Source organism: Colletotrichum acutatum (assembly GCF_030867785.1).
Source record: "Colletotrichum acutatum strain CBS 112980 chromosome Unknown BDZ83scaffold_10, whole genome shotgun sequence".
Lineage (NCBI taxonomy): Eukaryota > Fungi > Ascomycota > Sordariomycetes > Glomerellales > Glomerellaceae > Colletotrichum > Colletotrichum acutatum.
The window spans coordinates 347551-372464 of record NW_026849004.1 but is presented as its reverse complement, the minus strand read 5'-3'; the positions used below and the strand labels follow the sequence as shown (position 1 = coordinate 372464).

Below are 24914 nucleotides of genomic sequence, written 5' to 3'. Positions count from 1 at the left end.
TTGTGAACATCATTTGCACTTTCTGGCTTGTGCGGGAATAGGAACGTATCTTACTGGTACGTGCCTGTCAGCGATGAACCCAGCACGTGCCGGGTGAGGTACGTACTCACAAGAAATGTACGTACTTCCGCCGGGATCGGTGGAAAGGACGTTGAAATGTTTTGGGAAACAGAATGCCCATAGCGTCCGCAGATTGTTCCTGCATTAGTTCAAGAAACCAGATGTTTGTGCTACTCCCTCGAGTTATGCCTACTTTGTGCAATTACACTACCTAATACATACCTTACCCCTGGCTAAACTATCAGACTTTCTTTCCAAAATGTTCAGGGTCAATTAACAAAGGGTGAGGGGCAAAGCACAGGCGCAGGCCACAAGGCACAAGGCACAAGGCACAACAAGGCTTTGCCAAGGGAAACCGGTACCCCTGTCTTCTGGCTCGAGGATGTCTCTTTCTCTTCTCTTTTGGCGGAGAACCCTGTTCCTCGTCTTTTCTCTGCGTTGGCATCTCTCTTCTCTTCAATCCTCTGTTCTGTCCAGGTTCTGCCACGGCAGTGTCACTGTCTTCTGCCGTTGCCGCTGACGCTGCTGCACCAATCATCGAATCCTCCCTCCTTTGGTGAGATGATCGTCCTTCACCTCCACATTTCGGTGCATTCCCACTACCCATCATCTCTCTCAGCTGGGTGGCCTCGCTGCCTCAGCACCACTCAGCTCTTCCGCTTCTTTGTCCCGTCTAGCTCCGAAATCATCTCAAGACGACTAATGCCGCGGGTTGTCTCTCCCTACGGAACATTCCCTCCCTATCTAAGAATATGAAGCCAGTCTTCTGGTCTCAACCATAGTAACATGGTCTCGCTCGCTCCCGCATTCCTCAGGCAAACCTTTTCTTAACCTCCTCCGATCTCTCGTCTCACTCTCACCCGTGCTGCCCTGGCTGCATCTCGGAGACTGACGACCACTTGTCCAGCCGACGAGACAGGGTAAGGCGAGGCGACTGAGCGAAATAACGACGGCCTGGATCTGCGAAACTACGGCCACTCAAGTACCAAGTACGGCAGCAAAGCCTTCGGCTCGCACAACTTCACACCTTTGCCAGCTGTACCGCGTACAAAGTCTCACCGAACCATCCACTTGCCCAATCAGACATTCTATCCCTGTTACCATGAAATGTACCACTTTTCGGCTCGCTTTCAAACATTGTTCCATGGTCCTTGATTGATTGACTCGTGCTGGGCAACCTTGCCTCCCAGGATCCTCGGAACCAGAGGAGGCACAGAGCGTTGACCAACTCTCAAGAGGGCCCGAGATTGGCGAACCCGACCACGAACAGCCACTTTCAACCCGTACTCTTTTACTCTTTTCACCGCCAATGTACAAACGCTCATATGGTTGATAGCCATTCACCCGTTAACAGATCGTCCAGCTGGACGTTCAATAGACGCCCAGCACCTATCATGTGGTGCTAGCGTCAGCGGCTTCTCTCCTGCAAGTGTGTGGATGTATACCTCTTCCCTCTCACTCTCTCATTTTCGTTGGTCAGCGTACAATAAGTCCAGAGCGAAATTGCTGTGCTTCATTGCTCAACACGAACGGGGAAATTGAAAGAGGCGCCAGAGATCCAATGAAGCTTAACGGAGCCGGCGCACAACTCCAGCGGCTACCATTAAGCAATGGCGCCCTATCCGGTCGTGTTCTCGACCCTCAATAATAAGCGCTCACAACTCATCTCTCTCCTTACCACAGGCTCCCACAGGCTACCGCCATGCGAGAGACCACATACTGCAGTCCAGCAAATAAGGTGGCAACGGCGTTTTCCCTCACGTTCTGCCACTAATGTAGCGCTATGCAGATGGGATCTAACCCCGGCCTAGAGTCCCAGCGGAAAGGCCGGGGTGAAAAACAAGGGTTCGTTGGCCGGCCTGGTCTGTACGGGCCAATTCGCCCAGGTGCTCTTTTGGTGTCATCCAACCTCTCCACCAAACCCCTGGATTAGCGTTCATGGGGCTGGATGTTAGTAGGCGTTGTGTAATTTCCCACTCTGTGTGTCTCGTTCCATGTCGCTCACTCACCCTCACTTGCTGCTGCTGTTCATGGGCGTTGTTGGCGGAGTGCCTAGCGGAGGAAACGGGAGGGGACCTGACTGACTCTCTCACACACGCCCACACACCTTGTTCTCGCTCTCATTCTCACTCGCCCATTCATACCGGGGAGAGGGGCCGTTTGAGTAAAGGACTCGCACTCGTCCAACATGGCCTATTAATATGCTGCCATCCTCCCCGTTCGCTTCAGACCTCTTCTTTTTCTTACCTCTTCAGCCAAACAAGCCTCATCAATCTCAAGCATCCGCTTTTGACTCAACTTTGACTTCGGTCGTCCATTCTTTACCAAAGCTCTCTGCTTAAAAACACTCGCTCTCTTAATCCAACAACCAACAACTTCGTTTTCACGAAAACCCACCCCCAATAACTCTATTCAAGATGCGTTACGCTGCTGTCGCCCTCGCCGTCGCTGGTGCCGTCATGGCCACCGCTGACGAGCCCGCCTCCACCGTCTTCTCCACCAAGTACTTCACCATCACCTCCTGCGCTCCCGAGGTCACCAACTGCCCTGCCCGCAGCACCGTCGTCTCCTCCAGCGTCGTGGCCGTCCCCACCACCCCTGCCGTCTCTGTCACCGAGTCCGGCGTCAAGCCCACCGCCACCGCTCCCGTCGTCGTCGTTCCTCCCCCCTCCGGCGGCAACAGCACCGCTCCCCCCTCCGTCCCCGCGGTCCCCAAGCCCACCACCGAGAGCGGTGCTAAGCCCGTCCCCGTCACCACCGGCGGCGTTGCTCCCTCCGTCTCTGCCCCCGCCACCCTGGCCACCAGCGCTGCTGCCTCCGTCTGCGGTGGAAGCTCCGTCAAGACCATCTCTACCAGCGTCACCACCGTCATCCCCACCGTCATCTACGAGACCGTCCAGATCCCTTGCCCTACCCCCAGCAAGCCCTCTGCGACTATCCCTGGTGTCCCTACCGGTGGCAACGGAACGTGAGTACTCCCCTGATATCAAACACTTGAAGAAGACAAAGAATCAAGATGCTAATTCTCCAAACCAGTGCTGTTCCCCCCACCAAGACCCCCGTTACCGCCGGTGCCGCTGGTCTGACCGGCTCCGCCATCCTGGCCGCCGTCGCCGGTGTTGCCGCCTTTGCCTTCGCATAAATTCCTTCTTCTGGACATCTCTTCTGAGGAAAAGCCAACCAAGGCTACGGCAGTTTACGATCAAATCTAACGGGTGTTCTTTTTTGCTGGGGAGTCTTAAGAGGAAATGTAAAAAGAGCCCTTTCTTCTCTTTGTACATTGTATCTTAACGGAATGCAAAAAAATACCATTTGTACCTAATCTTCTAATTGTATTTGGGGGACGTCTGGGATGAGCAAAGTTGAAGTCGCCTTGCGATTGAGACATCGAGCGCGAGGGACTTTAGCTTGGTTCACTCCCGACGACCTGGCTTTAACGACGAAGTGTTTGGGGAAAACCTATCTTTACCAAAAGTGATGATTCGCAATGTGACATTTGTTGCCCAGAATGGTTGATGAAGGTGATATTGGAGAGGGGGATGTTCCTCAAGTGAGGTGACATCCGCCCTACAGCGACCTTCCCCGGACTTTTTCGAAACGCCTCACAACTGAGAGATTAGACTGCAACTATCCGCATTGATCATCATCCCTCCCCTTCTGCGGACGACTCCGACGGCACCGAAATTCATCAGCTCATACTATCTTATCCGTACGGTACTAATACATCGAACCGAAATCATCAGCAGACAATATAAGCAGCCAATCGAAACGGAATCGAACGAACCACTGCCACTGTGGACGACTTTTTCGGCCAAGACTTGGACGGACGTCTATGCAAGGAACAAGGAGGACCGGGCCTGTCAAATGGTCTTAACCACGCACCCCTTCACCTTCTCACTCTCAGTGTGTGTCTCTCTCGCACAGGCACAGGCACAGGGGGTCGCGAAAGAACAACGGCCCTTGGGCCTTACCCCACAGGATCAACTTTGAGGGACTTTCGGGAGATTACGATTTGGACGAACGGGTGGCCGCGATTGGTCGGACGGTACCCCGGTCGCAATTTGGACGAAACGCTCGGCTCCGCCCAATGGGAAGAACGGCTTCCCCGACGACTTCTGTTGAATGCACCTCTCTGTCTTTGCTGCAGCCTGCACAATTGTTCAGTTTCCCTGTCGTTATGCACATCATACGAACAGCGCAAAGCCTGCGGTCAAGGTTCACCGAGGGAACGGCGAAGATGAGGGGAGGGGAGAGGGGATTGCACCACACATCCCATCCATGCAATGGGGGAAGTTTCGAAAAAAGAGTCAGCCTGGCGCCGGAAAAGGAAGGCGAATGGACGAGAGAGTCTGGAAGTTCTGGGCCGCATCCCATGATCTCCCATTGATCGCTCCTCAAGGATGCGAGGCGCAGTTCCGCCTTTCATTTCGGAGGATATTTTCTATCCTTTTTTTGGTCTTTTTTGAACATTGGAGAACTTGTGGGTCCCCTTCCCCGTTCATGCAAAGCTGCAAATCCCCCATTTCCGCCTTTTGTCATGCTGCGGGTATCCGTACTTTATGATGAATTCGTACGGATACGTCTGCGGATCGTCGGATACATCGTTTCTGCAATGTTCCCGGGAGTCTGGGGAGATGAAATGAAGAGGTTTTGGATGAGCTGTGGGGGGGCCATTTCTCGGTCTCTGCCGAGAGGTTGGGCTTCGTTTCCATTGATCGACAGTATATGCCTTTTGGTTGTCGTTGCTGCTGTGATGCTGGCTGGCCGTGGGGTACTGCCGGTGTTTTTATGTTTGGTCATTGAATGTGTGCGTGTTTGGTCTTTTGCGGTCTTCTCGCTGCTATTTGACAGCTCACTATCGTCATCACGTTGCTAAGCCGTGAAGCAATGGGAAACCTCAGTTTGAAGGGCCTTTGTTTCTTCTTCCTTGGGCTCAGGCTTTTGCCGGTCGAGAAGCTACTTCCACCACGGGTCGAGAGTCGTGTTTTGCCTGGTCTGTTTCGACAGCTCCATCCAGCCATCCTCTGATCCTCCCCTCACGTCTGTATTTCGAAACGCAAAGTTGATGGTTAGAAAGACAGTGTTTCTCCGTCATCTCTCCCCACAGTCCAAAGTGGCCTTTCAGCAGCTCTAATTGCTGCTCAACTGCATCTAAACCCTGGGTGTAGTCACCTAAGCAGATATGGAGGTGATCTCTCGTGGGGAAGACGCAGACATTGATTCCCGGATTGAGTGGTAGTTGCCCTCTGCAGCCGTATCGAAAGAAATGCCCTCCACCAGTTCAACTGTCACAATTGACGTTGCGGAAACAAACATCCTTACCAGCGGTACTTTGCCTCCCGTGGGTCACCTCAGCGGCGGTCTCACACGATGGGGCGATTTCGAAAGTGCGATGTTCATCTTTACGTTATCCTCGATTCAGCGTCAAGATCAGCAACGCAACATACGGCGCACGATGTCTCGGCCTCACATCATGGATCAGTAACTGAGAAGTTCCTCCTCCCCCTTTCAACCCTGGCGGCATACACGACACCGCTTTTCACGGTCCCCTCCTCTGTGAACACTAAACATGGTCTGCCGGTGCCGCAATGCGGCGTACGGTTGACCAGTAAGCCGGCAAAACGGCCGCTGAAGCATGATTGATACCTGGTACAAAACCGGCTTTTACCATGTTGACTTATCATCTTTTGTTTCATTGGTATCCTAGACCACTGGCATCGGTGTCGATTCGTCGCTATTTTGGACCTCAAGCATTACCACGTGAAGAGACTATCTATCGCTTAACGGTCCCATAGGCTAGCTCATCAGAGTCTATGTGGAGAGAGTGTCTTCTCGAAGAATGTCATGCAAAAACGTTTCTGTCAAGTGTCTCAGAGGAAGAGGGTTCTACTTCCTGATTGCCGAATTCGAATAGAAACAATTTTCAGTTGCAAGCCTCCTTTATCAGCTTCAAACCGTGGCCTAAGAACATCTGAATCGTCAACCTCTGCGGCCTCTCGAAGTTGAAAAGGGATCTTTGAAGTACATCTCACTTTTAATCTTAGACAAGGTCGCTCGTCCTTAGAGACAAGGAAACTTTCACAGAATGGACATGTTTGATGTAGAATACCGTTTCCACCCAGCAGGGCTGCGGTTTGGGCCAAACGACTGGCGACCCATGTCTGCCAAGTCCATTTACAGTGCTGGGCCTAAAGATAGCTTCAGCCTCAAAGGCTGTGAATGTGCATATTTGTCGCGTTGTATGGCCATTGTACAGCATAAGTGCCGACTTATTCGCAGTAACACTAAAATCTCATTGTCAGTAAATGACAATACTCTTGTTTCGCAAATGCTTAGTTTCAAGTATACTCTGAAGTCGTATCGTCCAAGTAGCGCCTGCTTATTGTTCTTTTCTCCCTTCCCATCGACTAGTTCGTTTCCCTCGGCTACGTCCGATGCTTGCGCCAAGGGTTCGTCTTTCGTATTGAGCACGCCCGAGGTATTGAGCTACGTAGAGTATTGCGTAGAAGTGGTATCAAATGTCACACAGCCAAGTTTGGTTTGCGTGCGAAAGTGCAGTGGGAAAGTGGCATTGCTCGCTTTTCCACCTGGGCAAGACCACCTAACTTACACCGCCGCCCCTTTGACCTTCTTTCTCTAAGTATTTGAACTTTGAAATACTGAAGCTACTTGCGTAATGACCGCTAAAGGTAATGAATGAAGTAGCTATAGTCTCATCCGATAATGGGTTAGACGACGGCGTTAAACAAGGGTCAGAGTTGAAGGCTACAAAAAAAGACTGCCCCTGACCAAAAGCCGCGTTGCTTGTCGAGGACTCTGCCGTTTCGGAGTCGGCTCCACTTACATTGGTCCGGGACGGCGGTTCGAACACGGGCCGAGAAGGTGTGCTCGACCGGCGGCCCCCATGCCTTGAGGGTCTACTTTGCGGCCGCCAAGGTACCCTGCCGCATCAAAACAACCCCAACCGGCGTCTTGCAGTTGACTAAGCTTTGCCATACCGTGCGGCATCTCAATGAACGAAAGAGCGAGTTACAATTCTTCAAGAGATCGGGTTCATGCCTTGACGAAGCCGTTGGCAGTTCTTCGACCGACGGGGTCCCACATCCATTTTTTCTTTATTGAAGTTGGAGTGGGCTAGGATTCAATCTCAGGTAAAGGCTACACTTTGTTGGCTCTGATGGCGCGATTCGACCGTTCTTCGATCGAGCCTTGGCGTTCGGCGTCAAACAGAGCATCGGAGCTTACGTTGCCAACGGCTTAACCCAACGCCGATGCCGACTCCGACCGCTGGGGCCCGACGGACGGGGGCAGATGGCTCAGCCGTCAGCATAGAGTGGAATTTAAAGCAACAAGTCCAGAGACCATCCATTTCAAAGGCCAGAAAATCTGCCAAGGGTGTTTGGTCTCGATACATTCATCGTCAATGACACGTCGACTTTGCAGGCCTCTTGAATTCACCAGTAAGGCAAGGATGCAGGCAAGGTCTGCAAGCGCCCCAGCCCTAGAGCCTAAAAATCATCCGACGTCCGTTATCAGCACCGCCAACCGGGAAAGCCACGCGCATCATCCCATCACTTTCGCTCTTACCGAACACGTCGTCCCAACCCAATCGTCATCGAATGTAGGTAGATAAACCTGTCATCCCGTCTCACTGGAACGGACGTTAGCTTACCTTAGCCCGGGATGGTCCCCACTCATTCCGCTCGCACTCGGCACGCACAGACCAGGCATATCCTACCTCCGACCGCCGATTTCTCCACTCATTTTCTTTCCTTCTTCCACTGAGCTGAGAGATTGGAGCTCAAGGCCGGCCCCACTCCCGCACTCGCTTAATTCCAGCTAAGCAAGCTAAGACAACCAAACAGCCAAACCTGCGATGATCGAAGCCCAGCCAGGCGTGCCATACAACCAGCCAAGCCTCTCTTCTTACCTCCGTCCGTCGTTCCCTCTCTTCGTTGCTGGGCGTGAAGCCTGGTATGGAGTCACAAGAAGTACACCAAGAAACGGGGAACTGAAAACTGTCCCTATGCCGTTTGCGCCAACCAACCAGGGTCTCTGGAATCAGCCTCCTGTTTGATTCTCCGTCCACATCGACCATCATCCTCCCTTGGCAGCCTACCTAGTCAAGCCACCCGCCCGATGCGAGATGTCTCTGCCCTCCCGTCGATGCGGATGCGAGAGAAAATCTCAGGCGCCGCCATTCCCTTTCCCACGCGCCCGTCACCCGTAGGACTGACTGGGCGTTTTCCATTCCCCCACGTCTACGCCTCTTTTTTCTTCCTTTTCCCTCCAGGCTGGCCTACGTGAGCTTATTCCTGATCACTCCAAAGTCTAAGAGAATGCGAGAGGTGCCTTGTTCCTGGTATCCGGTCACTAGTTAGTGGTGACGACTTATCCTGTTCGTTCGTTCACGGTTGGGGCTCCCGCTCAGCCCAGGAGCCCGGTCTAGCGAAGTAGAGCGAAATGAGAACAAACCCTTACTCCCTATCGAGAAATGTCTCTCTCCCTGCAGATAAAGCGTATATATTATCTACCCTCTTTCCCCGTGCTCGAAATGAAAGGTGCGATGTTTGCTTGTGGATTCCCAAACTGCTTCACCTTAGCTAGGCCCGAGCTCGAACAATCCGACTGTTTAAGACATCCCCTTAAATCCTCTGGCACGTAAACACAACGAGACAAGATAAGGAGCACGACAACCACCTCGACTACTTACCCTTCACACGCAACTCTTCCCTTCTACTTTCTTTCCTCACCTCCAGAAGTAGAACTCCACCGACTCACCGAAAACGAAAAGAAACATCACCACCATCAACAACAATGGCCGGCCCACCGCCCCCTCTCCCGCCCTACATCGTAACCTTCGGCCCCAAGTCAAATTGCACCCTCGACATCTGCCCGCTTGAGTACAGCCTGTACAAGTACCGCCCCAACCTGGCCGTCAACATCCTCTTCCTCGCCCTCTTCGCCCTCGCCGGCGCTGTCCACGTCGTCCTCGGCATCAAGTGGCGCCAGTGGTGGTTCATGGCCTTCATGCTCGCCGGCTGCCTCAGCGAGATTGTCGGCTACGTGGGCCGCATCGTCATGTACAAGAACCCGTTCGAGTTCATCGCCTTCATGCTCCAGATCGTCTTCATCACCAGCGGACCTGTGTACTACACCGCCGCCATCTATGTTACCATTTCAAAGGCGTAAGTGTGTATTTTTGTTATTCTCTGTTCTTGGGACTCTTGTTCAGGTTTCGCTTTCATTGCTTTTTCCTATCTGGACTTTCTTTTCTTTTTCACTTCCCATCCCGTGAGGGCTCATTGACAGCTGTCTCATCGTTGTAAACCCCCTTACTTCCTCACACAGCACGTCATAATCTAAGATCATGCGCATCTGAGTCTTCTCTCTCTCTCCCGGCCGAAAAGCAAAACATAGCAGGGGGCCCGGCTCGATATAGCACCACATTCATTAACCCAAGAAACAATCAAACAATAAAACTGACTCAGACACACACAGCATCGAATCCTTCGCCCCAGAGCTCTCCCGCATCCCCACAAAGTACATCTACTGGCTCTTCATCTCCTTTGACGTCTTCTGCCTCGTCCTCCAGGCCGCCGGCGGCGCCCTGAGCACCACCTCCTCGGGCAGCTCCGACGTGGGCGTCGACCTCGCCATGGCCGGCCTCGTCATCCAGGTCATCGTCCTCGTCGCCTTTTGTTCGCTTTTCGCCGACTACATGATCCGCTACACGCGGTCCGACGTCGCGCGGGCGCTGACGCGTCGCGAAAAGACGTTTTTCGGGTTCCTCGCGCTGGCGGTCGTGCTTATCCTCGCGCGGTGCGCCTACCGTGTCGATGAGCTTAGTGAAGGGTATTCGAATTCGGATAAGATTACGAATGAGGGGTTGTTCATTGGGTTGGAGGGAGTGTAAGTCTCTTACCCCTTATTGGAACAAGCAGTCGGGGGGCGCTGAAGCTAACATGTCGTTCACAGACTCGTCATCTGCGCTGTCTTTTCACTGTGCCTTGGACACCCCGGGCTCCTGTTTGGCAAGCCTCAGGCTTCGAATGGTGTGAGAAAGGAGTCGAGTGTAGAGAGCGGCACCGAGAGTGCTGCGGCTGAGGTGGAGCGCAAGTGATTTCAGATACCATTCTGCAGAGCGGGACTCGATTTAGCAGTGTATTTTCTCTTTGCGTTACTCTTTCTCGTTGATTTACACGTTGATGAGCGGACATCGAAGCGTAGCTCTGTTGCTCTCACCTTGATTGGTTTTGGGTTTCCTACGGCATTAGAAGCGATATCAGTATGACATGAACACATAGACACGGCGATTAACGACACTAAAGACCATTGAATCATATCCAACAGGACTAGCAAATAATCCAGCCCATTGCATTGAAAACGCCTGGTGCCAGTGACGTAGCTGCCAGCAAACTTGCATTTACGAAACAGTACAATTTCAATGGCCAAGCGCCTTCTCCTACTTCGTGTCGTCGGGCCGATCTACTGTCCCTTTTAAAGAGCGGCTGGTTCTTGTTGCCCATTGCTGCGCTCTTCTAGTGACCAGAAACCCGTAACTGGTCCTCGAATGGGGTTGGATGTGTTATCGGCTGTGTGGTTTTCAGTGTCACGAGTAGGCGTCGTTGAAGACCCTACAGGTGATGGCATCTTGTTTTCATCGGTCACGTTCAGGGCAGGTCGGCTTCGCGATCGGCGTAGACCTTGATAAGCTGTCCGTCGACCACAAGTTCCCAAAGGCTCTAATCTCGTTGCCCCAGGTGTCTTGTGATCAATGGGCTTGAACGCGTCGCGGGGATCGCAGTTGAAGTCGGCACGATCCGTCATCTTGAAAGGCAGGATAGAAGCCCCCGCCCTACAATTCCCTCATGGCCTTGCGTATTCCAAGACGACTAAAGGTAAGAAAGGAAGTGCTCGTGGGAATCGACAGTTGATAGTCTGGCCGGCCCTGGAAAGTCGATTTTTCGTAACTTTTCACCACACTCTCCAGCATCAGACCAAGACATCGACCTGGAAACGTTCGACATAACCATCGACATGATGGCCGATACTGAGGAGAGAAAAGATATGGTCAAATGGCTATTTTATATCTAGACATTGCTTCGTAAAGACCCTGATGTATACCAAACGCATGCAGTTGGCGGAACATGCAATCGACATTTTGCCGGAAGCGCGCGATTTCAGCTACAACTGCTGGATGAGTGATTTTCAAGGAGTAGTGGTCGCTACCCCGGCTCATTATTTTATCCCAATTGATCCTCACCCAGGAGCTCTGTTCCGAGCCAGACATATCCGGGCTCAAGTCCCTGATCTTCCTTGGGCCGGCGCTGTCGAAACCTTCCATTCCAGAAAGGCAGCAGTAGTCCCACCGGAGCTTTCTTTTCGTTCATATTCGAGCAGAAGTTCTTCATTCCATTGGAAATGCTACCATATCGCCATTAATGCAATTGGAATATCCGTGAGTGAGCTTTCAAATGCATGTCAAGCCCATCTACTCAACTCACACGCAGTTTGTCAATGACGTTCTATACGGCAGCTATCCATGCCCTGCAACCAAAATCCCGTTCTTCGAAAATTGATAACGACAGTCGACCAAATATCCATCCATACCTGCATTGAGACTCTGGTACTAATGTTTAGGCACCGGATGTTACCGGCGAAACCCCCGCTTCGGCCAACTAGCCCCATTTCTCTCGTGTCGTTCAAGGGGCATCTCCAACTTCGCCGATGTTTTACGATGTTCTTCAGGCTTCAAGAAGACCCCATCCAGCTGATGTTGTTTGTAGTTGTTGTGATTTGTTCAGTAGTGGACTTGTCGACTCCGAGAACTCCACCGTTGCATGTTACCAAGGCTACTGCTTTCCACTACAAGAAAGAGGTTCATCTAACCATACCCTCCGTCAACTTTCCTTGTATATTCTTTTATGTATATATGCTAGAGAGTGACTGACCATTAGCTAGATTAGTATGCTCTCTAGCTTGAATAGACGGTTCATAACCTGCCTAATCATCTTTTGCCACTTTGCCCAGGAACCCGGCACAGTCTCGTCTTGGAAAGGACAAATGGGATATCTCCAAGTTGCTGTTCTATCTTGGTATTGGCTACTCTTATACTTATAGAACTAGAAACTCGTATTTCCAACTGTATCATCCTCTTCATCGTTCACCTTGAGTTGGCTGGCCACCTCGAGCCATGTAGAAGCCAAAATGTATTGCCCATTTCTACAACTACGCTGCACACCGCACATTGAACACACACAGAGACGGATAAGTAAAAAACAAACCCTTCAGTCTGCAATGCGTCTTGACAGAGAAACAATGACAGAGCAGAAAAGCTGAGGGAAAGACATTTCTTCTAGATCCAGAATATAGAATACCCGATGTCAGAACGCTGGATACGTTCCTCTCCGTTGACCAAGATCCCTCTTCGTGGAGCGTTAGTCTGCGGGACTTTTGAAGCAGACCGTAGAGGATATCGTAAATGGATTTGATCGCCCTACACTCCGTCTCTAGGGATCCCCCCCCCCCGGAGCGCAGAATGGAGCAGGTGGCTTACAAGGGGAAGAGCGCAGGCCTCCACAACGACATCCGGAGTGACAGCTTTGAGATTACCTAGTGGTCGCACAGGACTCTCCAGGCTTATTCTCAACGCGTTTGCGTTGTTGCGCCGGCTCGTTAGCCAGTATCCCGATGATAGCTATTCGTGTCAATGGGACAGCCCCCCCCCCTGCTCGAATCCCACTAGTTCTCATGCCTCTGCCATTGGGACGTGTAATTGCTCTTGTTCACACGGCACATTGGGAAGTGACCTCCAAGGTCGCGCATGCAAGACTCCCGCCGTAGGAGGCCGTCGGGAAGAGGTATCTTAAGACACATGCTCCAGCTATAATTTCGTGATTCACCTTGTGCGACAAAATTGACAAGAAGCCGAACCTCCCCGGCCTCCTTCGTGATATTGTCAGTTGCGCTACATATACTACCCCACGAGGCTTTGCGCATTTTTTAATCGAGCACGCTTGTTTCCTGCTAGATGAAGGTGGCATATGAATCGTGATGCAGGCGCCACAGCGACCTTCATCTTCGTCCTTATCATCGACAATGTAATTGGTAGATATTCATACTGAAATACGCAAAAGACGGGAATCGTGGAAAGATGACAGCCAAAAAAGGATCTTGACTTCTGAACCCCTGGTGTCAACGCAACGTATATGTCGTGCGGACTTTTGTCTACAGCAAGCGGACTCACCCCGCTACTTACCCATTACCGACCGAAGCTGCCAAATTCTGCACAAGAGTGAGACGATCCGGCTATTTACATCTGTAATCAAATGCCGACCCCCCCCACTCCTTCTCGGTTAAACCAAGAAAAGAGTTTAAGCTGGATTCTGCCGATAGAGCCGCGTCGACGTGTATAGTTTTCATCAAGAAATAGAAGAGAACATGTGGACGGTTGCGCAGTCAGAACGCGGTATCCCTCACACTTCCTTCAACAGCCCACTGAGCAACGACCCTACCGCTAGCTCGAAGGATATCAACACCATGCGTGAACCAAACAGCTAGACATCTGTTAGCAAGACCCCACTCACCCGAATGACATGACCATCATGGCCTCGCAACTCTTCAATGCATCTGCCGTCCGCCGCATCTGACCTTCAGGACCTGGGATAACTTCCAAGGTATCCAAACAGCTACCCCAAATCCTCATACAAGCCGACATACCCCTAAGGTACCTCAAGAAAAAAGAAACGTTCACAAAATACGACAACACGCAGCCAACCCCTGGATTTCTATCTATCCCATTGCCTTTAATCGCCTATTTCATCCTTGCTATCTAATGAGCCTTATTGCCGACCACCGCGTCGATCGCGCTGAGCCAAGTGCGCCGATCCCCGAGAACATGGAACATCCCCACTCACACCCCGTCTCCGCGCCAGACACGGCCCCACCGGACCTTCAGCAACCCCCGCTCCGCCCCTCACTTCGGCTCCCCCGCATCGTCCCCGGCCCGGGCGACTAATCCACCTCCTAACCCCGACAGGGCTAAAGACATTTCTCGATATCGTCATCTCAGAGAGTCACATCCAGCATCGTTCAACCTCATCGCAGCCAGACCCATACCTTCAGTCACTTTTTCGTCAGGTACCTCGACAGCGAATCAATGATGCAACTTCTTCGTTCATGCAGACAAAAAAAAATAAAGAATAGTTTTGGCTTCGCCAGCATTTCAGCTCAAGCTCTAGCTCTAGCGTTCAACTAAAATGAGAGCGCCCATAACGCCGTTTCCTCATGCTGTAGATTCTGCAGCTTCCTCCATGGAGCTAAGCTGACAACTCAGCTTGGGGTTGCAAAAAAAAAAAAGTGTGACCAACCTTCCATCATGAGATGCGTGCAAGTTTTGCCCAGCGATTAACCCTCTCTGACAATAAATCAAGCTCTCCCTCCTCCGTGCTCAATAGGACCCGATTTGACAATGGGGATATGTCCCAATCCCATCTTCAGGCAGACCAAAGGTCTTCCCCTCCATACTGCCCCCTCATCTCCCTTCTCTGAACCATGATGATGGCGCAGTCGTATCATCAACCCGTTTGCTGCGACGAAACATCATGCAAGAATAAAAAAAAATGTCCTGATGCAGGACGCGGAACGCGAAACGCGGTCGACGATGAGTCGAACCGAAACGATGCAATGCAAGTTTCCCCAAAATAAAACGCCTTTTTTCACCAACCCCCAAAAAAAACCCAAGATATATCCATCCAACCCCCAACGGCGCGTCATGACGAAGTAGAAACGGAGGATGACGAACCCCTCGCCAAACTGAGCAGACTGCTCACGATACCACCCGAAACAGCACTCGTCGGTTCGTCTTCGTCGTTGCCAGCTTTGAGGTTATCCATGTCCAGACGCGGCAGCACGCCGGCCACGCTTCGAGGTTCCTTCTCTACCTGTACCTGTGCCTGTGCCTGGGTCGTCGCCGCTTCGGCCTCGGCGGACTCCTGCGATTGCTCGGGTTCGTCCGTCTCAGTCTCCTCGACGACCTCCTCCTCGGTTCTCTCCTTCTCGGGAGGACCATCGCGGCTTGACGGCGGCTGCACCATGACCCTCGGCAGGGCCGTCTCCGTTGTCTGCGTCTGCGCTTGCACCTTCGTCTCCTGTTGCTGCTGCCCCGGTCGCGGCTTCACCTCCAACTTATCAAGCGGTACGTTCTCCTGCCCCGTCTGGAGCTTGTAATTCGCGAGTCCGAGTTTCAGTCGAAGGATCCGAGCTTTCTATAATACCAGACCATCCAAGTCAGCAATCAATCAGATCAAGGTATCATCTGAGTACCGCAATGGGAGAAAACAGTTCGTACCTGACGCGCCTCCTCGCGGGTCAATAACCTTCTCGGCCTCGGCGGCGGTACGGTCCTAGCCTGCTGCTCTGCGTCGGGCTCGGTGAGGATGGTGGTGTTTTGGGACGTGTCCATGGCCGAAGTGTCGAACACGGCCGACGTGTCGGCAGGGGACGCGGAGCGGGTTCGCGGTGTCTCGTGCTGCGACTCTTCCCGCTGCTGTTCTGGCAGTTCGTGCTCGCCCTGCACCACCTCGAGTTCTGGTTGTTGTGGTTGTTCGCTGTGCTGGTTCTGCTCTTCTGATTGTTCGCTCTGAGTCTGTAAAACGGCACGCGCGTATCAGCACACCAATTCCCAATGTATGTAGTCAATTGACCTCTTTTCTTGAGATATCTTACCTCCGTGGCATCGGGATCAACGTCCATCTCCATCTCCGTCTGTGCGGGCGCCGGCGCGGGAGTCGGTGCGGCCACGGATGTAGATGGAATGGCAGTAATTGGTGAAGTAGCTTCAGGTGCCAATGCAACTTCTCGCGCAGGTGCAGCTACAGCTACGGGCGCAGCAATAGTATTAGTAGTAGTAGTAGCAGCATCAGAAGAAGCAGCAAGAGCAGAGGCGGGCTCCTGGCACTGCTTCTTCTTAGGAACGAGTGCGTTCTCGTCAAAGATGTCGACGGTAGCGGCGGCAAAGGACCTCTTGAGATTGAGAGACTTGACTGGGCTGCTGCTCTTACGCGGTGATTGAGGCGCCGCGCCCAGCTTGGAGTGTTTGTGCAGCTTCGTGGGCGACGATATCGCGTTCACGTTCGCGTCCAGGGGCGCGAGGGCGCGTCTCTTTGCCGGCGATGAGGGGTCCATGACTCTTTTTTTTTTTTTTTTTGTGCTGTACGTGGATGTGTACTGTGTGTATGCGTGTTTGTGTTGATGGGGGTAGAGACCGTGTTATGTGTATACCTGATGTTTCCTTTTTCTTCTTCTGCACCACCGTTGAAGCTTGGAGGAAAGGGAGCTTTGGGGAAAGGGAAAGGGAGGGGAGAGGATGGAGTTGGGGGTCTGGATCTTCGTAGCGGTTGATTGGAGGTTAGGTGGGTAGGGTAGTTTGACGGGATGGGAGAGAGCGTGTTGGTGTGGAGGAGGGGGGAGGGATGAGGAGGGTTGGAAAGAGGCAGAGTAAAGCACTAAGCTTAGCTAAGAGCCCCAGGGTAGTACCTAGTAGAGGTGCTCGGAGGGAAGAAGGGGATACGGAGAAGAGAGTGAGAGTGAGAGGAAGAGAGAAAAGGAAAAGGAAAAGGAAGAGGAGAGAGTTGCTATTCCCACTCAAATCGCCAATTTACAAAAAAGCTCTCAAGCGAACTTCTCAGAGCGTGTTTCGTGGCGTGCCGTGGATGGAGCTGGGCGGCGTGCTGTGCTGGGGTGGGAGAGGTACGCTCCAGAGCCCGTCACACGTCCAGTGTTAAGGTACCTTTACCTCTGAGCCTGAGCCTGAGCCTGAGCCTGAGCCTAAACCTAACCCGAACGAATGAAGAACGGCTCCCGCCCGCGTGCAGCTGTAGCAACACAAGAATGCGGTAGCTAACCCACTGAACTTGAGCCTCTGAGCCTCTGAGGTGCTTCTCTCCCGTCCCGTCCTCTGCCCGTGCGTTTTATTTTCTAAACAAAACAAATAACAGCAACAACTGTTTGTTGACGTTTGACATTTTGACGTCTGATGTTGTTCCAGTTGCTCAACGTTATCAGAAAAAAAGAAGAAAAAAAAGAAAAAAACCTTGACCCTTTGGAGAACGTTAGGGAGAAGAGATGAATTTCTCACAACCCAAGGGGGAAAGGGGAAAACGGGAGCTGTTCAATGTGTGTGTGTTGGTTAGGTATTCAAATGGAATATGACAGTGATCCAGTGTCACACACACAGACAAAGACGCGTAAATGGGTGGTGCGGTGCACCTCTTTACCGTTTTGTCTGAGAAGGAATATGTAAATGGGTAGCGTCTCAGGCATGCTGAGGAAATGTTCCATTGAAACCTGGCCCGGGACCGCGTAGCCCGCGTAGCCCGCGTTGGTAGCGCACTTTTCCGGTTTCTTCACTGCATGAACCTCGCTGTAAGATGGGCTGTAGACCTGGCAAAAAAGAAAGAAAGAAAGAAAGAGTAAGGAAACCGCCCCAAAATCGCGGCCCGCTTCATCGCCCCCCCTGTTTGGTGGCTGGCATCTCAGTCGCGTACCCCTGCTGCGTCAAAGTCCAAATCCGCCCGCGGCACGTCACCGCTTTCGTCGGGTCACCTACCTTACCTAGGTACCTTGGCACGCTGCACCGCTGAGAGTTTCCAACAGTCAGGGATTTTACAGTGCATTATAGCGCTCTTCAAAGGGGGGGGGGAGGGGACGGACCTAGAACTACTTACTATACAATGTTGCAGAGCGCGGCTTACATAAGTACACCAACAACAACCTGCAGGAAAAAGTCTCCAGAGGCGCGTTGCAACTTTCCAGGTTTGCAAGGGTCCGCCTAGCCACCTCACCCGTCGATCACATCTGGCCTAGCGCTAACGAAACATGAAAATGCAGGTACCGGGGGGCATACGCACCGCACCGTTCAGGGTCCACGCTGCTGGGATCGACATGACACCCTTCCCGTCAACTGTTAGTCAAGGTAATTGAGGTACTATCAACACCACGCGTCGCTGGCGTTGACACTGGCGCTGACTGGCATGGGCTCGTCCTCCCTCCTCCCTCTTGTCATTCTCGACCGTCTTCTCTTTCAACAGAGCTTCTCTATTTCCTCGCCTTCAAGTAGGAAACCCGAGCAAAGTTTAGCATCTCACAACCACAGTCTAATGACACGCTCATTTGTAAACTCGGGTATCATTCCTCTCGCCCTTGCGAGAGCTGCGCCGACGCTTTCGTCTTCGCCAAGGAAACTAACTAAAACAATTCGGCCTCCCCCCCTCGATACATACAACGCGTAGAAGTAGCTGTCTCTCCAAATGAAATAATCTTCAAAAAGACAGGCAAAGAAAAGATAGGTAAAAGGTAATCATCTTCGTCGCATCCTCAAACCACTCAGACCACGCACCGACAGAACCTTGTCCGTGCCACGACTGCTCAAACAACTTTCTCCGTATACCAATCAAAAAAACCACAAACGCTCGAAAAAGAGACCAGCACAGAGCCTGCACACTGAGCCAGTCTGCAACCCTGCCAGAGGAACGCCGAATCCTTTGCTTTTCCCAATGCTAACCTTGCCCACCCATCCAATGAACCGGCTGGTCGTCATTCGTGGAATTCTCTTCCGGGGTATCCAGCATCCGCTTTCCATCGTATTTGTCGGTCACTTCTTTTTAAACCCTCTCTCTGATTCCTCTTCGTCACTTCGCCTCTCGTCTCTGTTCTTCACATCGACGACGAGACATCGAGTGAGTATAGGCTGTTGTCGAACTGGAACGGCTTGTTGAAGTCGTTCGTCACTTCATCCCAGTTAGGGAACTGCTCCATCGGCGCCATCGCCTCCTCTAGCATCAGCCCCTCAAATTCGGCCCCGCCGTCAAGTCCGTCCATGTTAATGTTGTTCATATCGAGAAGCACGTCCATGTCGACTGGTTGCCAGTTGAGGTCAATGTCCAAGTGGACACCCTCTGAAATATCGCTGTTGGGCTCCGATGATCCGCTGTCCTTGCTCGACTCGGGTGTATCGTTCGGTGTCTGCGACCGGTACACGGCCATGTCGCTGATGACGCCGTTGGCGCCCAACTCGAACTTGCCGAGGTTGTTGAACAGGCTCTGGGGGTTGATCGTCGTTGCCCACGCATCCATCGCCGGAGCCGGTGCGGCCGCCATCTCGGGCTGCTTGTGCTCCATCTTGGGAGTGCTGTCCGTCTTGCCAACCGCAAGCTTGTTGTCCTGTGCTTTTCCTACCATCTTGCTGCCCGTACGCTGCATCGACGCATCTCGAGACATTGGCGTCGCCCCTGGGTTGCTGGCTGGTGTTTGGCCTTGTTTGGACACGTTCTGACCCATTGGCTGTGCAGTGACTGGGACCTGGCCGTTGGCATCCAATCCCAAAGAGAGAGCCAAGTTCTCTTGCATGAACTTCATGGGATCCTCTAGAGGCTTCACATGCTCTTCCTGGATATGCGTCTGTCGTGCCTGCTCTGAAGGGAAGCCCGTTGTCGCCATCTCGCAGTCTGCCTCGGGACACAAGAACATGGGCTTTGGCGGCGCCTTGGGTTCGGGCATGGCCTGTCTCTTGAGTTCGGGGGAACCAGACTTGCTGATCTTGGGCGACGGGGTTGTCTGGCTCGGCTGCTGGGGCGGCGTCGGTTGCGCCCCAGTCTTGGCCTTCTTTCGCGGGTTGGGCAATTTCAGGTTGTCCCGGTTCACCTTCGGCCTGTCCATGTAAGTGGGATCGCCATGCGGAGAGGTTGCGTTGAACGGGAATGGAGGCTGGCTCGTCGTTGGTGCAGCTGGGGGCCCCCCGCTCTTGCTGTTGGACCGCTGGTGCATGTTGTTCAGAGCCTTGGTCTGCTTCTCCAAGTTGGCAGCACTCAATGGCGTCACCTGTCCGCTCTGAGCAGGAGTAGCAGCGGCGGCCTGGTTCGGCGCTGCGGCTTGGCCTTGCTGTGGTGGCGCGGCACCAGCCTTCTTGCCGAGGGAGGCACAGTCGCGCGCCATGCTCTCGAGGAGTCGGCGAACCTCGTCAATCTCGGCGGGCCTGACACTGAAGACTGGCTTGGGGTTCATCATGTGTTCACCGTCGGTGAACTGCCTGATCATTCGGAGCCGCTGGATCATGTCAGTAAAATGTAAAAGGCCAGTGATGTGCATAATTGTCCACTTACAGCTCGGAAATAGCTCTTGGCGCGCTGATCATCACGGGTTGCGGCATACCAGCGCCCCAGGGCCTTTCCAATCTTGCCCATGTCGACCACGATCTTCATGAGCTTGGTACAGGTCTCTGTACGCTGCTCTGGTGGCATGGGAATATCAGGCATATGCTCCGTCATCATCAACCTCTGCTCTTCTTGACCAATGCGCCTGAGTTTGTCAAAGTCGTTCTCCGTAGGTGCAATGCCCGAGCCTGCAGCTTGCATGGCCTGTTGGCGACTCTTCATTGCCTCGTACTTGGCCCTCTGCTCGGGATTCATCGCCGCAATTTGCTCTGGGGTGAAGTTCGGGAACGGGCGCATCTGGCCTGGTTGGGCAGTAGGCCTCTGAGGCTGCTGAGATGCCTGAGGGACGTCGGCAGGCTCGTCAGTGCTAGGCCGCTTGAGGTTCTTTTGCTGCGTCGCAGGCGAGGGGTTCGGAGGCTGTGCTTGGTTGCTCGAAGCCGGACGGTTGTTGTTATTGTTGTTGTTATTCCTTGGTGCCGCCGCGTTGGCAACAGTCTTCTGATCAGGAGTAGCGCTCTGCTGCTTCGGCGGTGCCGGTGGTGCTTGGGCGGGCGTCGGGGTGATATTGGCGGGTATACCGGGCTGAGGCATTTGGGGTGGTGGAGGTGCAGACACTGGAATGGTTGGTCCTCCCGGCGCCGGTAGCCCTTGTGACTGAGCCTGGCGCATGGCCATCTCTTTCTGCATTGCGGCAGCCATCTGACGTTGCTTGATCTGGATGATGAACTGTCTCAGTTGATCGTCGGTAAGGCTAGCAATCTTGGGGTTCGCCTTGCGAGCGTTCATGATATCAGTTGGCGTCACCTGAATCATGTGAGCTGGAATACTCGGCATGCCAGGCGGCATGCCTGGTTGGTTGGGTGCCTGCGGATTCTGTACGCCATTGCCAGGCTGCATCCCATTCTGCTGTGGCTGGGCTGGTCCTTGAGGTTGAGCTTGCTGAGGCGGCTGCGCAATTTGCTGTAGTTGAGCCTGTGGCGGAACCTGCTGAGGCGGCTGAGATTGAGGCGGTTGTGGTTGCTGCGCTTGTTGCTGCTGCTGCGCTGCCGCCGCTGCTGCCTGCTGCTGGTTGCGTTTCTCCATCTGCCTCTGCATGTAGGTCGCGAACTGCGATCTCTGAATTCTCTCGAGATGTTGTTGCAACTGTGGCTGTACCGGGTTTTGTGCGAGCCATTGTCGGAGGTCCTTCCACTTGCGTACCTCAGGAGGGGCACGAAGCTGGTTTCCGACTTGTTGGAGGACTGGTGGCGGCAGCTCCATGCTGTCCATCATGACTTGATGAGCCGGTGCTACAGGTGTTTGTTGGTTTCTCAACCGGTTCAGCATCTGCTGCTGCTGAGCGATGAGTTGCTGTTGGTTGTTAGGGGCAGGAGCACCTGGTTGCGCTTGCTGAGGCATCATGCCGTTGGCCATGAACTGATTGCCATTGGCAATATTGAATTGTCCAAGTTGCCCGGGTCGGCCCTGCATCTGGCCTGGGTTGCCCATAGCATTCATTTGCATCTTGCGCTGTTGCTCCTGCCACTTTTGCATGACCTCATTCAACTTGTCGGGTGGCAGACCGTGAACAGCCTGCCTTTGCTCGGGATTCATGCTCGCCATCATGCTGTGGAAAAGAGGCGTGTTGGTCATGTTCATGTTGCCCGCTGCACCCATCGGCCGTTGATTACCCTGGTTGAAACGGGGGTCGAGAGTACCGGCGAAGGGGCCATTTGCCTGTTGCCCATTCTGGCCTTCCATGGGATTTATAGCACTCGGAGGACGGCGCATGGGGGTGTTCAGAGTGTTCATGCCCGGGCTCTGGGATGGCGGTGCGCCACCGAGACCGTTTGGCTGCCCCTGTAATTGTCTGGCTTGCTGTTGAGCACGCATCTGTGCCGCATGTTGCGACTGCTGTTGCTCAATCTTGAGTTGTTGCGCCTGCTGCATACTCAGCTGTTGCTGAGCCTGGTTCGGTCGCGGTGTTTGGTTCTGTCCAGGTTGATTAGGCATTCCCTGACCTTGGCCCCCTGCGATGGGTTGCGGCGTGGCGTTGCGCGCTGGGCCGTTGCTCGCAGGTACGACCATCTGGCCTTGCTCTTGGGCTAGTATGCCCGCCTTTTGTTGGTTCATGATACTCTCCATGGTGAACTGGCCAAAGTCACCGTTTCCAGACTGCATATTGGCCGCGTTCATCATCGCCGGGTTGATCTGTCCTCTGCCAGCTTGCATCATAGCCTGAGCTTGGGCAGGGTTCATGTTGGGCGGCATGCCACCCTGTTGCTGTCGCTGTCTGGCCAGAGCTGCGTTTTTCGATAAGCCTTGGAAGGCTTGGTGCTGAAACCAGATCAAGACCGGATCCTTGCCTTGAGCGGTGTACTCCTGTGCCCTCTGTGCAAACCGGGTCTGCACAATGTTGCGGTAGTGATTCTTTTGAGGATCGGGACAAGCGGATGCCATCTTTTGGGCAAGTTCCATCACCTTTTGCTGATCGTGTGGTGTGAGATTTGAGGCGTCGGTGGGAATACTGTTCTGTGGTCGTCCTTGTCCGCCGGGCATCTGGAACATCTGCTGGTTGGGGCCTATCGGTTGGCCACCTTGATTTCCCATGTTCACACCCATCTGGCCCTGCTGAGGGATCTGCGACGCCTGCATCTGGTGCTGGAGATGCTGGAAGCCCTGCTGTTGATTCTGGCCCATTCCTCGCCCCATCTGGTTCTGCATAGCCGCGTTTTGGTTCATCATGAGCTGCTGCTGAGCCTGTGCCGCGGCTTGGGCTTGGAGATTGTTGGTCATGTTCTGCTCGTTCGCCTGTCGTCGTCGAAAGAACTCATTGGTCTTGTTGCTCATTTGAGCTTCGTATTGAGCCTGCACCATCATGTTAGTGTTTCCCTAATGGGGGAGAGACACCAGGGCGAAACTTCTTTGCTCAAATCCTTACCTTATCTTGACACTTGTTGAAGGCATCGCGCTCGAAGTTTACGCCAACTTCTGCCGCCTTCATGAAATCAATGGTGGGCACGGCAAGGCCAATGTTTGTGATCCTAAAGGGAAACACCGTGTCAGTCATGGCACAAAACACGAGAAGCCAGAGAGTGAAAGTCGGGCTCAACGTACAAGTTATGGCATTTAATCATGCGCTCCTGAATAGCCACGCCAGCTTGCCAACCTGTGTGCGGCTGTTGCTGGGCGAGCATGGTCTGGTAAAGAAACTGGTTCAACTGAACCTGGGAGGGTCGGGGACGCGGCGGTTGCTGTTGCATCATTCCCGCCGCTCCCGCCATGTGTTGCATGTTCGCGGCCATGGCCGCTTTCCACGGGTTTTACACAAGTCTCCTACGGCAATTCGAGAACCGATCGTTTCGGTCGGCAAGGGACCAGGGACCTTCGATCGACTGCTGTGATGAGGTCTGCGGTCCAGTGGTCGAAATGGGCGGAGGAGAGTTGGATCGAGTTGAAGGGTCCAAAGCTTGGGAGTGGTGCTGGGCTGATTTTGTTCCAAACAATGAGGCACGGAGCCGTTGACTGCCTGCAGGATGCCTAACGACTTGCGACAGGCATGAAGGAGCTAGTCGGGTGCTGTAAGCGACTGGAAAGCTGGTGTTGCGCTCGTAAGAGTTGATGCGATGCCACGCGAAAATCCTTTCCGTCGTCGGTGGGCGTCCTGAAGTAGTGAGGAGGATGACGAGGTAAGTGTGGGTGGTGGTTCGGCGGTCTCGTCTCGTGATTTTCGTTCACGCAGATTACGTGGAGTCGTCAAGGGACCCGAGCGCCTGGTTCAGCAACGACTTTGGATGTTGCGCCCGTCGCCGTGGCATGAATCTGATAAAAGGAAGATGCAGACAACTCGACTGGAGAGAGGAGTGAAGAGCAAATGACCCGCGACGAGAGGTGGCTGTCGGTGGTGGGTTGTTGTGGTTTCGGTTGTGTCCGTCCAGGAGCGGCGGAAATTCCAGAGAGTGGAGGGTGGGCGTGGACAGCCGCAGGTCGAGACAAAGCGAGCCGGGGGTGGTCTTCGAAAACGGGACGGTACTGTGCGTAGCAAATTATGCAATACAAACTTGTCGTCTCTGTAGGCGTCGCCAAATTCTGGATTGGTGAGTAGCGGCGACGAGTGCGACGAGAAGCTCACGAAAGAAAGAGGGAAAATCGACAACAACGACGGAACGGTCGTGTGGAGTGTGTTGTAGGAAGAGAAAAAGAGGCGGAAGAGATGGCTGCTGCGAGAGAGAGAGAGAGAGAGAAGAGGTGTGTGCTTGCGTGCGTGGTGCGTGTGGTGAGCGCAGTGAGCAATGGGTTACGGCAGAGAACAGGATCGTTGGGCGTGGTGGAGCCTCCTGGAGATGGGCTTTGCTGGATCAGTGCCAGTTGATTTAGGTTCTGGTGGGCTCAGGATTGGCGCCCTTTTAAGCGTGGAGCCTATTTTTGCCTGTGGTCGACGGTCGACTGGGGTGGCTGAAACGACAACTGGACGAGGAAATCGAGGTGGGAAGCTGTCGTCGTAATCGCCCTATGTCGCGAAAAGACGTTCGTTCACGTTTGTCTGGAGTGAATCAGATGAGCAAGGTGAGAGAAGAGAAGGAGAGGAGGGGATTCCATACCATTTCCCCAAAGAAGAGGGGCGACCAAGTGACTGACTGCTGAGAAGGAGGACCCGGAGGA

General features: G+C 53.3%; 7 protein-coding genes across 7 annotated transcripts; 4 read left to right on the top strand and 3 right to left on the bottom strand.

The window, feature by feature from the left end:
- The first annotated feature begins 2416 nt into the window (after positions 1-2416).
- Positions 2417-3557, top strand: BDZ83DRAFT_15238 (uncharacterized protein). Its single transcript, XM_060501336.1, has 2 exons — positions 2417-3028; positions 3097-3557. The coding sequence occupies exons 1-2, from the start codon at positions 2478-2480 to the stop codon at positions 3200-3202; spliced, it is 657 nt and encodes a 218-aa protein (XP_060369764.1). The 5' UTR covers positions 2417-2477; the 3' UTR covers positions 3203-3557.
- A 1126-nt stretch (positions 3558-4683) lies between these two features.
- On the top strand, positions 4684-5115 carry BDZ83DRAFT_604750 (uncharacterized protein). Its single transcript, XM_060507293.1, has one exon. The coding sequence runs from the start codon at positions 4700-4702 to the stop codon at positions 4934-4936; it is 237 nt and encodes a 78-aa protein (XP_060369763.1). The 5' UTR covers positions 4684-4699; the 3' UTR covers positions 4937-5115.
- A 2271-nt stretch (positions 5116-7386) lies between these two features.
- Positions 7387-7923, top strand: BDZ83DRAFT_604744 (uncharacterized protein; the record flags this gene model as incomplete). Its single annotated transcript, XM_060507292.1, has 2 exons — positions 7387-7681; positions 7743-7923. Coding segments are annotated over exons 1-2 (301 nt in total), but the record flags the coding sequence as incomplete, so codon positions are not given.
- Positions 7924-8519: 596 nt separating this feature from the next.
- On the top strand, positions 8520-10420 carry BDZ83DRAFT_15180 (RTA1 like protein). Its single transcript, XM_060501332.1, has 3 exons — positions 8520-9248; positions 9562-9972; positions 10039-10420. Exons 1-3 carry the CDS (start codon positions 8878-8880, stop codon positions 10181-10183), a joined length of 927 nt encoding a protein of 308 aa, XP_060369761.1. The 5' UTR covers positions 8520-8877; the 3' UTR covers positions 10184-10420.
- A 140-nt stretch (positions 10421-10560) lies between these two features.
- Positions 10561-10890, bottom strand: BDZ83DRAFT_647642 (uncharacterized protein; the record flags this gene model as incomplete). The annotated part of the gene is made up of 1 exon (XM_060510106.1): positions 10561-10890. The coding sequence occupies one exon, from the start codon at positions 10888-10890 to the stop codon at positions 10561-10563; it is 330 nt and encodes a 109-aa protein (XP_060369760.1).
- A 3833-nt stretch (positions 10891-14723) lies between these two features.
- BDZ83DRAFT_15156 (uncharacterized protein) lies at positions 14724-16391 on the bottom strand. The gene is made up of 3 exons (XM_060501330.1): positions 15790-16391; positions 15413-15709; positions 14724-15329 (listed from the first exon to the last, which is right to left on the bottom strand). Exons 1-3 carry the CDS (start codon positions 16246-16248, stop codon positions 14835-14837), a joined length of 1251 nt encoding a protein of 416 aa, XP_060369759.1. The 5' UTR covers positions 16249-16391; the 3' UTR covers positions 14724-14834.
- Positions 16392-18777: 2386 nt separating this feature from the next.
- Positions 18778-23536, bottom strand: BDZ83DRAFT_647640 (uncharacterized protein; the record flags this gene model as incomplete). Its single annotated transcript, XM_060510105.1, has 4 exons — positions 18778-20166; positions 20223-23120; positions 23194-23296; positions 23370-23536. 4 exons carry the CDS (start codon positions 23534-23536, stop codon positions 18778-18780), a joined length of 4557 nt encoding a protein of 1518 aa, XP_060369758.1.
- Positions 23537-24914: the final 1378 nt, after the last annotated feature.